The following is a 16,052-nucleotide window of genomic DNA, read 5'->3' as shown; positions in this document are numbered from 1 at the left end:
GAAGAACAGAAATTACCTTACTGTTGTCTCCTTACTGACAAACAACAGGAATCTTTCTACTCTCTTCATAAATGTTTTTCCACGTCCCTAGTCATTTTTGTCCCATCTAATTCTCAAATATCCTTTTGGATACAGGGTCAGCAGTACTAAAGCCATACTACTCATTTACATAATGGCATTCTGTTTTTCATATTACTCTTCATCCCACTCCTTATGCATCGTAATATTTTGTTTACTTTTTTGACTGAAGCTACACATTGAGCAAGCCTTCAATGAGCTGAGATTATATAGTTAATTTAGAACCCTGTAAAACCCTGCATTACTACCACCAATCCTTCCCTCCAACATGCATTACTTGGCATTTATCAACACTGAATTTGTCTGCCATGTTGCCCAATTATCTACTTTGGTTAAGTCCCTCTGAAGTTCACCAAAATCCTCTCTGGACTTGCAAGCTAACCTTTCATGACAAAACATCTGTAAGATACCTGTTTTCCAGGCAACAATAAGACCAACATAAAAAAGGCAATTTTAGTAGTATTTAATTCAACCTTATCATAATAAGTCACATAAAAAAGAACTATGTGAAGCTGCTCTGCCCAACTCCCTTTGAGCTCACATCAGGGAAGGATGACCGGAAACAATATTAATAGATTACACATATTAAACAAACACTAATTGGTGGGCAAAACAGAATTCACAAAAGGCATACTCAATAGCTAAATGGAACTGGTAATCGGACATATGAGCAAATAAAATATGCAGGTAAGAAAAACGATGCAGTTTAACCATTCTCACCAGCTTTTCTTTCTAATATTCCACTATTGAACAGCATCCTATTATACACTCATAGCAAAATCATTAAAGTCATTAAATTCTAAAAGCTATTATTACTGAAGTATTCTATCCACAATCTTAATATACAGACCGACAATCAATCAATGCCACAAAACATTGCAGCCAAGAGCGAAGCAAGATTTCAAAAAAAGAACAAAATATTTATATGGAGGATAAAAATATCCAGTTACATTAGATGGGATTGAAAAAATAAATGTTTGGAAGTAATATAAACCCTCATAAATCAGAGAATAAGCCAACTTCTAATTGAGGGAGTTAAAAATAAACTTCTATGGGTAGCTTATTTCCAAGTGACCACCTCAGAGTTTCTTTCAGTCCTCTGAAGCATCCAGTACCCACCACTGTCAGAGAAGATACTTGGTCTGACCTGGTATAACAATTACTATGTTCCTAATAACTTGTCATAAAGTAAAACGATCCAACTGAGAAAGGGTTAAATTAATGTTGATGAATAAAACTGTCAAAGATGTGCCATGTAGACCTTGTAATTACACATGAAAAATTATCCAGGGTCACTTGCCTTTGGAAGCTTGAGGGGTGGCTCTTTGGACTCCTCCTCTTCATCACTATCTGAATCCCCACTCTGCACAGTGTTCTTTGAAGCCAAAGTTAAGGATGTTTCTTTTTTTTGCCACTCCAAAACACAATGGCGGACATTGCAGTAAACATTAAAAGCTGAAGGGTTGCTGTGTAATTTGATATCCGGTATGGTTATTGTATTCTCCAAGTTTTCTGTCTGAAAAACAATAAGATTTTATTTTTGGTTGAAAGTTAAATTCTTCATTTATAAAGTTTATTACTTTTCAAATTTCACTAAAGAGAAATATCAGTCTCACTATCCCTTTAGCCAGACAATGGTAAAAAGTGGGTTAATATTTTATTTTTTCAAGTATGGATGACCAAAACTCCATATGGCAGAGAAAAGCAGCACGTCATTCATAATACACAGTGATAAGCAAGTTTTACCAGCACGTGTATCTTTATCATAACCCTAAATAACACACAAGTCTTCAAATTAGGAAATTTTACAGTACACCATATGCTGCATAATCTAGCAATAACAGGAAAACCACATGACAGGATTTCAGAATCAACTGAGAAAGGCATGTTTTTGACTTTTTATATTTAAATGTAATTCATACAACACTGACATACACTTGGGAATCTACCTCATGAAAACAAGCAGGAAACCCTGGAGAAGTGTTAACCTAAATAGTGGCACAGAAGAACAAATTTAACACTAAAACGCGATTACGGTCAGAAAGTTGACTGCAGAAAAGGCACATTCATGCTAAGCAGATGAGATCCCTATGTGTGTATTCAAAGAATTTTTTTCTGACAACAGTTCATTTTTACTACTGTGACAAAGTTCCTCCTCTGCCTCGGTGGTTCCTGCACTTTCTGACAGATGTGCTCGCCTCAGAGGTTCACGGCAGCTCTTAGTAAGGATAAAGAAGGTGCTGGGGGGAGGCCATGGGGAAGTAGCCCAGGGAGTTGTAGCTGTCATGCAGCTGATACAGGAGACGTAGGCAGCTGCTATCCACAGGCCCTGGGCTGGAAGCTGGTGTAGAGTGTGGGCCTGGGTTCCCCCCATCCTCCCAACTCCCTATCTGGCACAGGAGGAGTTGACCTGGTGTGTGAGACACACCAGAGGGGAAGGTCTGATTTGGAAAGGGATCTGGCCTGTCCCCGACCCACTAGGTGGGACAACAGAGACTGCGAAGACTGTTCTCCATTTCCCCCATGCTGGCCAGTGATGAGGTTAGCTGAGTGAAAGGCAGGTTTGAGCCCCTAGCAAAAGCAGCCAAACAGGGCTGCCATGAACCTCTGAGGCGAGCAAATCCACCAGAAAGCGTGGGACCCTCCAAGGCAGAGGAGGAACTTTGTCACACTGGTGTCAGGGTTGGGATGGGGGAAACCCAAGCCTGCCCTCTACACTGGGTTCCAGTCCAGGGTCCTGTGGATAGCAGCTGTCTACAACGTCTCCTATATAGCTGCGTGACAGCTACAACTCCCTGGGCTACTTCCCCGTGGCCTCCCCCCAGCACCTTCTTTAGCCTCACTGCAGGAACTTCCTCCTGAAGTCTGATAATGCTTGTTCTCCTCAGTCCTCCAGCAGCATGCCTTCTTACTCCCTGCTCCTTGCGCGCCCCTCACTAACTATTGGAAGGTCCTTTTCAAACCAGGTGTCCTGATTAGCCTGCCTGCCATAACTGATTCTAGTAAGTTCTTAATTGGCTCCAGGTGTCTTAATTAGCTTGCGTGTCTTAATTGGTTCTAGCAGGTTCCTGATTGCTCTAGGGTAGCCCCTGTTCTGGTCACTCAGGGAACAGAAAACTATTCATCCAGTGGCCAGTATATTTGCCTTCTACCAGACTCCTGCACTCAACTGGTCTGGGTCTGTCACACTACCTCTTACTCATTAGAGTTGCAAAGCAAATATAAACAGGGAAAAGCCAATTTTTTTTCCTGAGTCACACACTAAACAGAATGTTAACTACGTTCCAACAAATCCTAGAGAACAGAGACTGATTTTGAGATCCCACTTTGCAACTGCCAAGCCAGAAGTTAAAGCCATCATCATTTTACCAACTAGCTTTGCAAATTTGATATGGAACTCGCTGAGACGTGAACGTGAAAACACACAATGCCAGTTAACTGCTTTTTTAATAAAAATACTTGAAAAAATAGTTCTGCCCAGATTGTCATGTCTCATTCAAAATAAAACAAGCTCCAGATTCAAAACAAAAATGTAATTTCTACGGAATCAGGACGTTAAATAGCATAAAAATTTAATAAAATATACTTCTGCTGTATATATGTATCTATACATATACTTTCAGAGTTTGTTTGCAATGATTTATAAACCAAATATACATTCACCTCAGTTTTCAGCCCTAAAGCTGAATAAACTGGCCTTAATTATACAAATTAAGAGCAATTTACTTCATAAGCAATGCTTCCCCTCCTACTGCAAAACAATTGTAGGGCACATATCAAGCTCTTTGGAGAGTCTTCCACATAAAGCCTTGTTTACTTCATTAATGTCAAATGTTACTGCAATGACAGCTATTGTACAGTAAATTTGAACATCTCCATATTTAAACTCATTCTCATTAGAATTGCATGAGGCCTTGATCTATATATGTTGCAGTACTCAACCCTCTTTATAACTAGGCGGCCAAGTCATCTTACCTGCATTCAGGTAACTTCAGAAGTCAATCCTTTTAGCACTAGACTAAGTATTACAGGCTGTTTTCCTACATCTTTACAATGAGCTGACCAACTTTCAGAAATGGTCTCTTGTCCTACTTTCAGTATTAAGCATTATGTTATTTAATTGATAGTTTAGGTTTCAAACCTCAAGTATTCCAACCCATCTGTCCTTCTGCATTGAGCTAACACTGCCTCATTCTGCAGAGATACTCAAACTAGAACCCCATCGATACAGCAGAGAGCTGATGGCAGAGTATTTTCCATGAGAGACCATTCAATTTGGAGAGGCAGTGTGGTCCAATGGGCTGGGACTTGGAGACTTGAGTTCTAGTCCTGATTCTGCCACTGACCTCCTGTTTTACCATGGGTAGATCCCTTCACCTTGTTGTGCCTCTATTTCCCCTCCCACATTCCATCTTGTCTATTTGGACTGTAAGCTCTTCGGGACAAGGAGTGTTTTGTATTGTGTTTGTAGAGTACATAACAAAATGGAGTCCCGACACTTTACTGTGATAAATAATTTTAGGAATAATCCACTATTCACGTTGGTCCTAAATTTATTAATCTTGAGGACGTACTATAAAAGTCTATCTTTTAGAGCAGGAATTCAATGAGGGCTGGAGGGCTAGGAGTGGAGCTCTGTTGAGAAATTGAAAGGAGATGTTGATTTGGTTGCCATTATGTTTTTATGTCTGGTAGCTATATACATAAAGGTGCTCATATTCATAATCACTGTATAATCAGCAGCAAAGATGCCAGAAAACGGATATAGGTGAAAAATGCCACCACAGAATTCATTAAAGACCTGATATCATAATGTCTGAGGTATGCTAAAAATCACCTATCAAAAATGTTAATAGCCAGTCTAGCTCAACAAGGTCTGAAAATGAAGTTACTTACTTGTAGCCAGAGTTCTTCGAGAGGGCTCTGCATATTCATAGTTATGGGTATTGCACCACCTAATGGCACCCAAAAATAAAACCTTCTCCAAGCAGTAACTATTCGAGCGCTCCTGTGCCCTCTCCTATACCTCCTCTCGGTGTCTCTGAAAGTTCCAAGGCTATATAAGAGGGTGCAGTGCCCTTTACCACCTCAGATTCCTCCACTGCCAACCCAGAGATTAAAAAAAGAGCACTCAGACAAAGCGAAAGACAGGTGGAAGTGTGACTATGCAGAGTCATCTTGAAGAACTCTGGTTACAAGTAAGTAAACTTCATTTCTTCAAGTGGCTCTACATCCCACTCATGGGATTGTTCAGCAGTGCAGAAAATAACCCAGAGGAGGGAACAGAGTCCCAGTTGAATAGAGACTGAAGCACCGCTTTACCAAATCTAGCATTAGCCCCTATGGCCAAGTTAAGAGCATAATGCTTAGAAGAGTGTGTACAGAGGACCAGGTCGTAGCCCCGCACATTTCAGTAACTGGAACTTGCTTAAGGTAAGCAAGAGAAGCTGCCACAGCTGTACTAGAATGTGATCATGCGGTCATAGGTACAGGAATTTGTTAATGTGTAACAGTCAACAATACATTTTTAATCCTTCTAGTGTCTAGAAAGATATGCTAAAACTCATGTTGGTTACAGGGTAAAACAGAAATAATCTAGATGATTTTCAAAAACTAAAATATCTAAATCTAAGTAACTAAATATGTAAGAGCATTCTTGCATCCAAAATACATAAAACAGATTCCCCTTTATTAATATGCAGCTCTGGGGAAAAAATACCAGCAAATTAATTGTCTCATATGAAAATCAGACACCACTTTTGGCAAAACCCTGGGATCAGGCCTAAGAACCACCTTATCTTTTTGAAAAGGCATAAATGGTGGCTCAGCCATTAAGACATTTAATTTGCTCACTCTTCTGGCTGAGGTTATGGCAATAATGAAAGCTGTTTTAAGAGATAAACAATACAATGAACTATCAGACAAGGATTCAAAAAGTGAGTTCCTAAGTGAAGCTAAAACCAAATTAAGATCCTAAGTAGGGACAGGATTTCTTAAAGGGGGACACAGATCAGATAACCATATTATGCGCAAACAGCAATCTACCATCAACTAAAAATGTCAAAGATGAGTTAGAAAACCCTTCAATTTTAAGTGCATTAACTACTCTAAAATACAAAGTATAGAAGCGGAGTACTAATAAGATTTTTGCCTCACCCAAGGCACCAATCTGGTTCATTTCAAATAGTAGTTAACACTTGCTCGTAGACAGCTTTCTAGAGTTATGCAGTATATCCTACACCAACAAGGAACATGATCGCTCAAGAGTAGGTACGGTCAAAATCCAATTGCCCAAGCAGTCAGGTAAGGGACTGTGAATCTGACGGAAAAACCTGCCCTCTTGCTGTTGCAGCTCCCAAACCTGGGCTGCTCACAAACAGCATGCAGGTCCCACCGTGAGTGTCCGTGTCACAATATAGCCCTGATCCAGCAACTCTGACCCAAGCAGCCTGTCTGCAACACACCAGCTACACTCTGGCTTCCAGCTATTGCAGCATTTGAGGCTGGGAATCTGACAAAAAGTCAATCCAAGGTGGTGTCTGAAACACTTCTGCAAGACTAAGCAAAGCTCTTGTCTTCTCTTTAAGGAAATGTATTGTCATTGGAAATCCAAAGCTCCTCTTTAGATCTTGAACAGGAATACTTTCTACAGGTAACTTTTTCTCCCTTTTTAGTGCCATTTCTCTTAATTTTCGTATTTTCTTTTCTTTTACTTTGCTCATTCTGAATGTCAAACTGACATTGACAATTTTATTTCTCTTTTTAAACATGTTTTCAGAACATTCAGGTAGAATAACCCTTCGCTCTCACATTCAAAAACTTCTCCTTAAAAGGCAAAGATGAGGAGCTCCTCTAGGAAGATAGGACAAATTAATTTTCTATGCTTTGATTTTTTTTGTTAAATCATTTCTTCCCTGTACAATGGAACCTTATGATTCAGGTGGGAGACAAACAGATTGGAGACTAAGTCCTTTACAAACAGATAGAACACATCTGGGTATAGTTCCCATTCTGAATTATCTATTTGTTCCCAACTATGCCAGTCAGCTCTAACATTCATTTTTCCCTTAGATGTGAAGGGAGCAGAGAAGAATCTGCCAAAGTCATTAGCAAGTAACCTTCTCTTTATAGGAGTGTTGACCTTGCTCCCCTTCACCTACTGATGCAGGACGTTACACCAAGGTATTTGTCTGTCATGACCAGTATCCAAATATGGGAGCACTAAGCAGTTTGTACTGTGTTTGTTCCCTTTTTGGAGCAGATCCCCAGGAAGTCCTTGACCTGGTGTGAGCATCCCATCCTTCCAGACTGGCATCTGTGGCAATAACTTCCTGACTGGTTTGCCTATCGGGAAGCCTGAATCAAATTTGCTTGAAACCCACTATCTGAGGGACTTGAGTATCACTTGGGTATATACCTTCACTGATGGGTGGAAAAGAGATTGGTGAGGGAGGACAAGGGGAAGCTCTGTAGCATCCTCACATGAGCACGGGTTCACTAAAGATTATCCACACAAGAAACTACTGATCTCAGAATAGACAGTGTGTGAGAGTGGGTACTACCCAAGAGGGGCTGACCAGTTTTGATAAGATTCCTCAGTTTCTCCTGTGATATGAAAACTTTATAGAGAACGGCATCTATTCTCCTCTGAGGTAGGAAATCTATTGCAAAGGTGTTAAACTGATTATTCTCCCAATTTAATCACAGAGCCATGGTTCTGCAGCATCCTGACTGGTGCTGGCTATAGCTCCGACTCTGGATAAGGCTAGAAAAAGGAGGTCATCCAGGAAAGGATAGGCAAGAATCCCATTCCTAGTATTAACACTACTGGCATTTTCATAAATATTTGCATGGCTGTTGATAAACCAGAAGATAAGAGACCTGTACTGGTAGTGCTGTTCTCTAAGAGCAAAGCACAAGAAGCATCTGTTAGACAGCCAAATTGGGATATGGAAGTTGACATGAATAGATCTGAAGGATGCCCTAGAGTACCCTTGTTGATAGCAGTTAGTGTGGATTTAAGGTTTACATCTTGACTTTGTTTTTTTCATGAACCTGTTGAGATACCTTCAGACTGAGAACTGCCTTGTAGCCTTTTGACTTTTGGGGGGGAGGGGGGAGAGGGGAGGGACTAGGAACAACAAGATGGAGTGAATGCACTGGTTCCTCTCTGGAGAATGAACAGATTCTATTCCTCCCATTCAGAGGAGATGAAGGATGGCCATTTGTATGTCTCACCTTTTCTACATATCCTTTAGCAAGGCAAATGGGATAAATTTGCCTCAATTTGAAAAAAAATCCAAAAGACTATCCCCGTTGCACTGTTTCCAAAATCCATTTGTCAAGGGTCACCACTTGTCAGAACACTGCAAACTGAAGCAGCCGCCAACTACTAATTTGGGGCTCCTCTCTACACTGGGGTGTCTGCTAGACATGCAGTTTGTTTTGAGGAATCTGAGGTTGAACCAAAGAACTCACCTCTGCCACCACATGCTCCCCTGCATCTGTTTCATTTTCCTCTTAAGTGTTTCCAGTGGGATTTTCTATATTGATCAGTGTAAAAGGACTACCCTGATATGGGGTAAGATCTGTAGTCACTCCTATCCTGCTTGTTAGGAACTAAGGTCTTTCTTGATCTTTCCAACAAATCCACTACCAGCTTATCCATAGGTTTGCCAAACAGCTTCCCCTTACAGTATTTTGAAGTGGTTGAGAGCAGTTAATCTATGGATCTCTCTTTCACTCCCAGGGCCACATGGGTCAGCATACTATCACATTGTAGCTCTTGGCTCTAACTGAGTACCAGAGGGCAATGAGGGAGACATCAAATATGAAGTCTGCTTCTAAAGACATCTTTTTCAGAGATGCAACTAGTTTAAAGGCCTTTCTATGCTTCAGAGGTATTTCAGATTGTCAATCCATGCCAGAATTCCTTTGCAAAACAAACTGATGCAGCTGACAAGGCCTCAAAATTTTTCTTTCCTGCTGATTCTATTCTCCTAATCTATGAGGTCCTTTGGCAATAGATCCCCATCTGAAAGACTGGCTGTGTCAAACTAGAAGGAAAAGAGCATCAACATAAGGAAATGAGACCATATTTGATTTTGGATTGGGGCACATTGTAGCACTATTTGGCCATGCTACTCTGCCTTTTGGTCTTGTCTGTAAGCTCCGTTCCCTCTTTCATAATTTTTTCTAAGGAGAGGATTTACATAGCTATATTATTCTAGCCTGGAACCAGAACTATATTGCTTAGTGGTCTCACTTTCTCTATTAGACTGGCTTTCCTCCTTCTCTCTTATAGGGATTTCCTGTGGCAGCAAACCCAATATAGATACTGTCTTTAAGCACAGTGATAAAATAATCTGTAGGAAGAAGTTTGTCATGAACCTCCTCCTCTTTATGATATAGAACAGAATCTGACCAGGTGGGAGAGGTAATATCTTGAACATATGGATCCACATCATTTACCTTGTTTCGTGTTTTCACTTTCAATTTAGTCTTCTGTTTCCTTTTCAGTTTTTTCTTGTTTAAGATTTTCTTACTCCTGAAAAAGTGAAACATTCATGAGAATAAAAATTAAATTTTAACTGGAAAAATATTTTAGTAGATACTTGGCCCTGTGGCCTCTACTACCACACCCCCACAGGAAACAGCAGCAGCACCTGGAAGGAGTTTGCTAGGGTCAAACTATGAATGTTCCAAGAGCCTTATAGGTAAGGCTGCAAGTTTGTCACAGAAGTCACGGATTCCATGCCTTTCCGTGATCTCCGTGACTTCAGCAGTGGCCAGTGCGGCTGGCTCCAGGGTTGCCCGAGCAGCTCAGGCAGCCCCTGGGCCAGTCGCGGGCCACCGCCCCCCCCTCCCAACAGCAGCAGGAGGAGTTTGGGTATGGGAAGGGGCTCAGGGCTGGGAGTTGGGGCACGGGACGGGATGAGGAGTTTGGGTAGCGCTTACCTTGGGAGGGGCTCCCCGGAAGCAGCAACATGTCCCTCACTCAGCTCTTAGCCCCGCACACTGCCTCCACCCGCAGGCATCGCCCCCACAGCTCCCATTGGCCATGGTTCCCAGACAATGAGAGCTGCGGAGCTAGGAACTTAGGGAGGGACATGTCGCTGCCAGCCTCTCCAACTCTCCCCAGCACCAGCTGCCCGTCCCCGGACTGCTCCCCCAGCACTCGTGGCGCCCCTCCGGATCACCCCTCCCAGCACCTGCGCTCCCCCCCGGCCAGCATCCCCCCCAGCACCTGCCCCCCCAGAACCTGTGCGCCCTCCCCCCCCCCCCCCCCGAGAACCCACAGCACTCCCAAGATTTAGTCAGGGATATAGTACAAGTCATGGACAGGTCACGGGCCATGAATTTTTGTTTATTGCCCGTGACCTGTCCATGACTTTTACTAAAAATACACGTGACTAAAACGCAGCCTTACTTATGGGTATGTGATTCCCAAAGCAATCAGCACCTGCTACAGCTAACGGTGCAAAGAATGTGTCAATGATATTTAAATTATGCTTCACTATTCCACTGAATCCAGTGGGACTCCCACAGAGCTTCCAGAACAATGGCTTCTCCTCTCCCCTTTCTAAGCATGTTTAGATGTCACATCAAGAAAAATATCTGTTCCCTGTCTACACTAGCATTTTCACCATTGCTAGCCCTGATGGTGATGAACTGTGCTGGACAAATGGTGGAAAGAATTGCAAAAAATTCTGAGTGCAGACACAGCCTTTCTGTACTTCTGTCAGGATACAGTGTGTACATTTTTAGTAAAATATTTAACGTAAGTCAGATCCAAATCCTCCATACAGGAAAGATGGCTTTGAAAATGCATGACCAGCCAGAGACTCCAGCTGGAAGGAGAAACTACAGAAGTAGCTAAAGCAGGGACTGCTGCACTCAGGAGAGGACAAAATGGGGTCCCATGCAGAACCACATCTCCCCCCACCGTTCCTTGGTCCCAGAACTCTGTAGGGGAGACATCCCTATTCTGGGGATATTAGAGCTAAAATATTGGTCTGGTGCCACACCCCACCCTCACCATGTGGCCTTGGGGGGGGGGGGGGGGAGGAGAAAGACTGCAGGGAGGAACCAGCCAGAGACTCCAGCTAGTAGGAACAGCTACGGAAACTGTGAAAATAAGGACTTTAAGACAAGCAGAACATTTTCTACAGTTTTGACTGTACTTTCTCAGGCCTGTGCTGACTCACAGTTTGTTCCAACCCTCTCCGTCCCTCAATCTATTTTACACATCCCCCTCTGCCAGGTCTCATTCACCATTCCTTTTCAACATCGCCACTCCCCAGGAAAAAAGAAGTCATGAAACTAACATGAAATTTGCTGCCATCACATAGTTCACTGTATGTGTGTCTTGTCTATTTAGACTGTAAACTCCTTGGGGCAGGTGCCATCTCTTTCGATGTCTGTACAGTGCCTAGCACAATAGGTCCTTAGGCACTACAATAATAAACGTAACATTCTTTCATGCTGCTCTTTATTAACAAAGAGTCCTCCAATTTAGAGTCCAGGATTGTTGAATAATTAAGCTAAGGGATCCTGAACTCTCATATAAATAAAAAATTCCCCTATGGGCAACAAAACAAAGATGAGATCATTTATCAGGATGCACTAAATACCTTATTCAGAACAAGGCTGTGAAACACACTTTCTTGAAGACTACCCTTTGCATGCTACGCTCTACACTCGCAGTAGCCAAACTAGAAAGAGAGAGGAGAATGTTCTCTCTTCCAACAACTAGAAGTTGTTGCCATCTAAAATTTGTTGCACACCCTCTAGCCAGAACAAATACCAAATATGGAGCCCCAAGGAGGGTCCAGTGAAACCACCCTGCTCAAAATTCCACCACTTTCAGATTCCCAGCTGTTGGCTTGATGCTAGGATGAGACGAGACCCCCCTTATCAAGGAACTTCAATGTCCCTTGCTGGCAGTGACCCCAGGTAAGCTCAGGCTACTAAATATCTGGTGAATTTGTTTAAACCTTGATTATAATGATAGTTACTGCTACTGAATCTATTTGCTAATTCCATATACAATCATAATTGTCTGTTCCATCAGATTTTCTTCCAAACTCAATACACAAATTCAATTCTCATTAAAACTGGCTCCAGTGTTGCATCCAGCTCTTTAGGTAATAAGGACACGACTGCTCACATTGATGCGGACAGTAGTTTTTCCATTGGTTTTGATAGCAACAAGATTGTACCATAAATGTGCAAAGCTAGTCAAATAAATTATTGTCTCTTTAAAATGGGCACATAGGGCTTAGAAACACTGTTCACACAAGTAAAGAAAGAAAATTAGAATATCACCTAAAATGGATGCAATTAAAGAAAAAAGTGAAAAGCCTGCTGAACATCCCTACTCCATCTTATTTCAGTTCATGGCACAATTATTATTAAAATTAGATGAGGCTCACTCACCTCATTCAAATGTCTATTTAAATCATGCACGTAATGCTATTTTAAATTATTATCAAACCAACAACGGTCCCAATCATCTCCCTCTTGATTTGTGCATGGAAGAATCCTGCACATATGGAGCTCCTGTTGTCAACATAGAACAGGAACTTCGGAATCTTCAAAGGACCATCCTTCTCCAGAACCTGCAGAGTCTTCTCCAGGAGGAATGAGGGGTGGAGTTATGACAAGCTGGAGAAAATGCACATTATGGAAAAGTTACAGTTCCAGGCTACATATATCACCCTATTCTGAGTGGATCAGGGCAAGCATAGCTCCACAGGAGCTAAAACACCTATCCTTGTGCCCCATACTGGGGGTACATAGGGCTGTAATGGACAAACAGTTCTCGGTTACTTCTCTACTTCAGAAGTTCCATGGAGACCAAACTCCAAAGCAGAAGGGATGAAGGACAGGTAGTAGAGCACTCATATGGACAAACATCTATAAGAACTCCAGTCACTGTATAAGTTAAATAAACTTTCCTTCTTCAAGTAATGTCCCTGTGGATGCTCCTCTTCAGGTGACTCCCAAGTAGTACTCATTAGAGGTGGTGAGTGCTTTGGAGAAGGATCTAAAACTGATTGGAAGACGGCAGTCCCAAGCAAAGCATCTATGCAAGATGCATGCACTAGAGCAGAGTGCTTTGAGAAATGTGGATGGAGGCCCATCTGGAAGCTTTGCAGATTTCTGAAATAGGAATGTCCTTTAGTAGAGCAACAGAAGTGGCCTGCAACCTGATGGAATGGACTATATATAGCCTTAGAAAGGAATGGAATATTAGCAGCTTTGTACCAGGAGAGAAAGTCTCTGGGGGCACAAGTGTTCCTGTAGCTCTATCTGTGACAGAAACAAATAACGGAAGAGAGGCCTGAAAGGGTCTAGTCCTATCTAACTAAATAGGAGGACAACAGCCTTCTAACATGCAAGGTGTGAAGGATGTCATCCTCCCTAGTCTAATGAGGTTTATGGTGAAAAACAGGGAGATGACTAGTCTGATTGATATGAAAATCCAAGATGATCTCAGTTAAGAGCCACTGATATGGCCGAAGGGATACCTTGTCTTTAAAGAAAACAGTGTAGCCATCAAAGCCCCTAACTTATCAACTCTCCAAGCAGAAGTGACTATCAATAAGAAAGTGGTCTTCATGGATAGGGCGCAAGAGTGAACACATGACCAGCAGTTGAAAGGGAGGTTGCATCAGAGTTAAGTCCAAATCCCAGGATGGGGGCTCCCTGACGTGTGGAAACCTGTTAAATAACCCTTTGATGAACCCAGAGGTTGCAGGATGAGCAAACGCCAAAAATCGCTCCACTGGATCATGGAACACCATGACGGCCACTAGATGAACTTCAACAGAGCTCAGAGAAAGGCCTATATTCTTCAAACCAAAAAGATACTCTAGGATTTCTGAGAGGTGAGAGTCAATAGGAGACAAGTGTTATAGGGTACACCAATGGTAAAATCTCTTCCATTCCTGCCCATAAGTTTTTTCTTGATGATTCTTTTCTACTATTCAACAGAATCTCTTGAATCTCTGTAAAACAGGAGAGTTCTATCCCCAACAGACAATCAGGCACCATGTCTTGAGTCACAGAGCATTCAGGTTGGGGTAAAGAATATTTTCTGAGTCCTGTGTGAGCAGGTTGGGTGTTAGTGGAAGGTTGATAGCAGGAAGAGAGGGGATGCAAATTAGATATGGAATTGATACCCATCTCAGCTAAGCTGGTGCAATTAAGACAACCTTGGCTCCATCCTACTTGATCTTGTTTAAGACTGAGGATGAGAAGTGTTGGAGGATAGGCATATGACAGATTCTTCAACCAAGAGATGAGAAGGTACCTCCCAGGGAATGGCTACCTAGACCTCCTCTTCAGGAAAACTTTGCACACTTCATGTTGGTGACCATGGCAAAAAAACAACCTACTTCTGGAAAACCCCAACTGAAAAATATGTTTGAGTAGGGAGTTGGCAAGTTCCCACTTGTGATCCTGAGACAAGCAGCTGCTGAAACCATCACCTATGGTGTTGAGGAGGGCAGATAGGTAAACAGCTGAAATAAGCATGTGGTGGGCTACACACCAGTTCCATAACTTTACAGAAAGGGAAAAGGCTCTCACTCCCCTCTTATGTTTTATGTTGTACGTATTGGCCTTGTTGTCTGTCTTTACTCTGCCGGACCGTCCCTTGATCATAGGCAGGAAGTCAGATGGCAGGCATATCTGATGGCCCTCAACTCCAGAGGGTATATGGAGAGTAGATTCCTGGAATGTTCACCTGTACTGAATAGTATGCTCCTGAAGATGAGCTCTCCATCCTAGAGAGGATGCATCTGAAACTATAATGGTGGTGGGGGAGGAGAGTGGATGGGTGAAAAGGACCCACAGTAGGGACTGATTGGGGGAGAAGCCATGGGACAGGAGAGTGCTGTCTCTGACATTCAACAAAAGAGCTAGGTGCCTTGGAAAACTGTTGATGTTAGGCTGCCCAAGAATCCCAATATGGCTACCGGGAAGGACCGAAAGGAAAAGGGGGAGGCACCCCAGATGTGTCATACCAGTGGGGATGTGGAACTGCTCAATGCTATGTCTTGAAGTGTCCCTTAAAAGAAAAGGCTCCAGGCATATCAGACCTGGGTTTATAATTGAAGTAATTTTGAACAGAAATTAGGGAGTGAGAAGAACTGTTGTCTCCTGTGGCACTCTGTACCTCAAAGCAGCACCCTGGAATTGCATATGCACTCCTATCATATAATTATGATATATTTCATACAAAGCATGTCATGTAAGATATCATATGAAAGGCCATGATCTGCTGAAACCCATTGTTCTGTCAAAATATGTCTATCATTGGTGTGTATCTAGTTATGGGATTTTACTATATGGTTGTTGCTGAAACATGCTGTAAGTTTGCTAGTGATATACAAAGGAGGTGATCCCCCGCCCAGGAGAGTGTTCAACAACCATTAATCAGCAGGAGTTGTAATTAAGGGATTTACAATTCAATGACAGTTGCACAAGACCCCACCAGGGGGATCGCTCAACCCTATGACTCAGCAAAGCCCACCAGGACATATCTGGCCTAGTATTTTCCAGGCACACGGACTGAGGGTACAAAATAAGGGACGGTGGCATCATGCATTGGCCTTTCTCCTCTCCCACCTACGCTGGAAAGACAAAGACTTCACCTGAGGAGACTGGTCCCAGGCTTGAGAGAAGCCTGTATATTAAGGACTGCAACATCCAATGGGGTGAGAAATCTGCTTGATCTAATTACTGCCTAGTCTGATAATGTTTAAGATTTAGACTGTGCACTTACTTTTATTTTCTTTGGTAACTAGCTTTGACCTTTTATGCCTACCACTTAAAATCTCTCTTTCTGTAGTTAAATCTGTTTTATATTTTACCTAAAACAGTGCTTTGGTTGAAGTGCTTGGGAAATCTCAGCTCAGATTACAAAGGCTTGTGCATGTTCTCTCCACACTGAGGGAGGGGCAGAC

General features: G+C 42.4%; 1 protein-coding gene across 1 annotated transcript in view; it reads right to left on the bottom strand.

Moving 5' to 3' along the window:
• The window catches only part of MYCBP2 (MYC binding protein 2), a 419,800-nt gene that overhangs the window by 369,446 nt on the left and 34,302 nt on the right, over positions 1-16,052 (bottom strand). Inside the window, exons 2-3 of the mRNA XM_065413662.1 lie at positions 9,550-9,625; positions 1,379-1,594 (exon numbers count right to left, since the gene is read on the bottom strand). Coding sequence (XP_065269734.1) covers positions 1,379-1,594; positions 9,550-9,625 — 292 coding nt within the window. The remainder of the gene's footprint in view (positions 1-1,378; positions 1,595-9,549; positions 9,626-16,052) is intronic.

Source organism: Emys orbicularis, chromosome 1 (assembly GCF_028017835.1).
Source record: "Emys orbicularis isolate rEmyOrb1 chromosome 1, rEmyOrb1.hap1, whole genome shotgun sequence".
NCBI classification, from domain to species: Eukaryota; Metazoa; Chordata; order Testudines; family Emydidae; genus Emys; species Emys orbicularis.
This window is presented reverse-complemented; position numbering and strand designations above follow the sequence as displayed.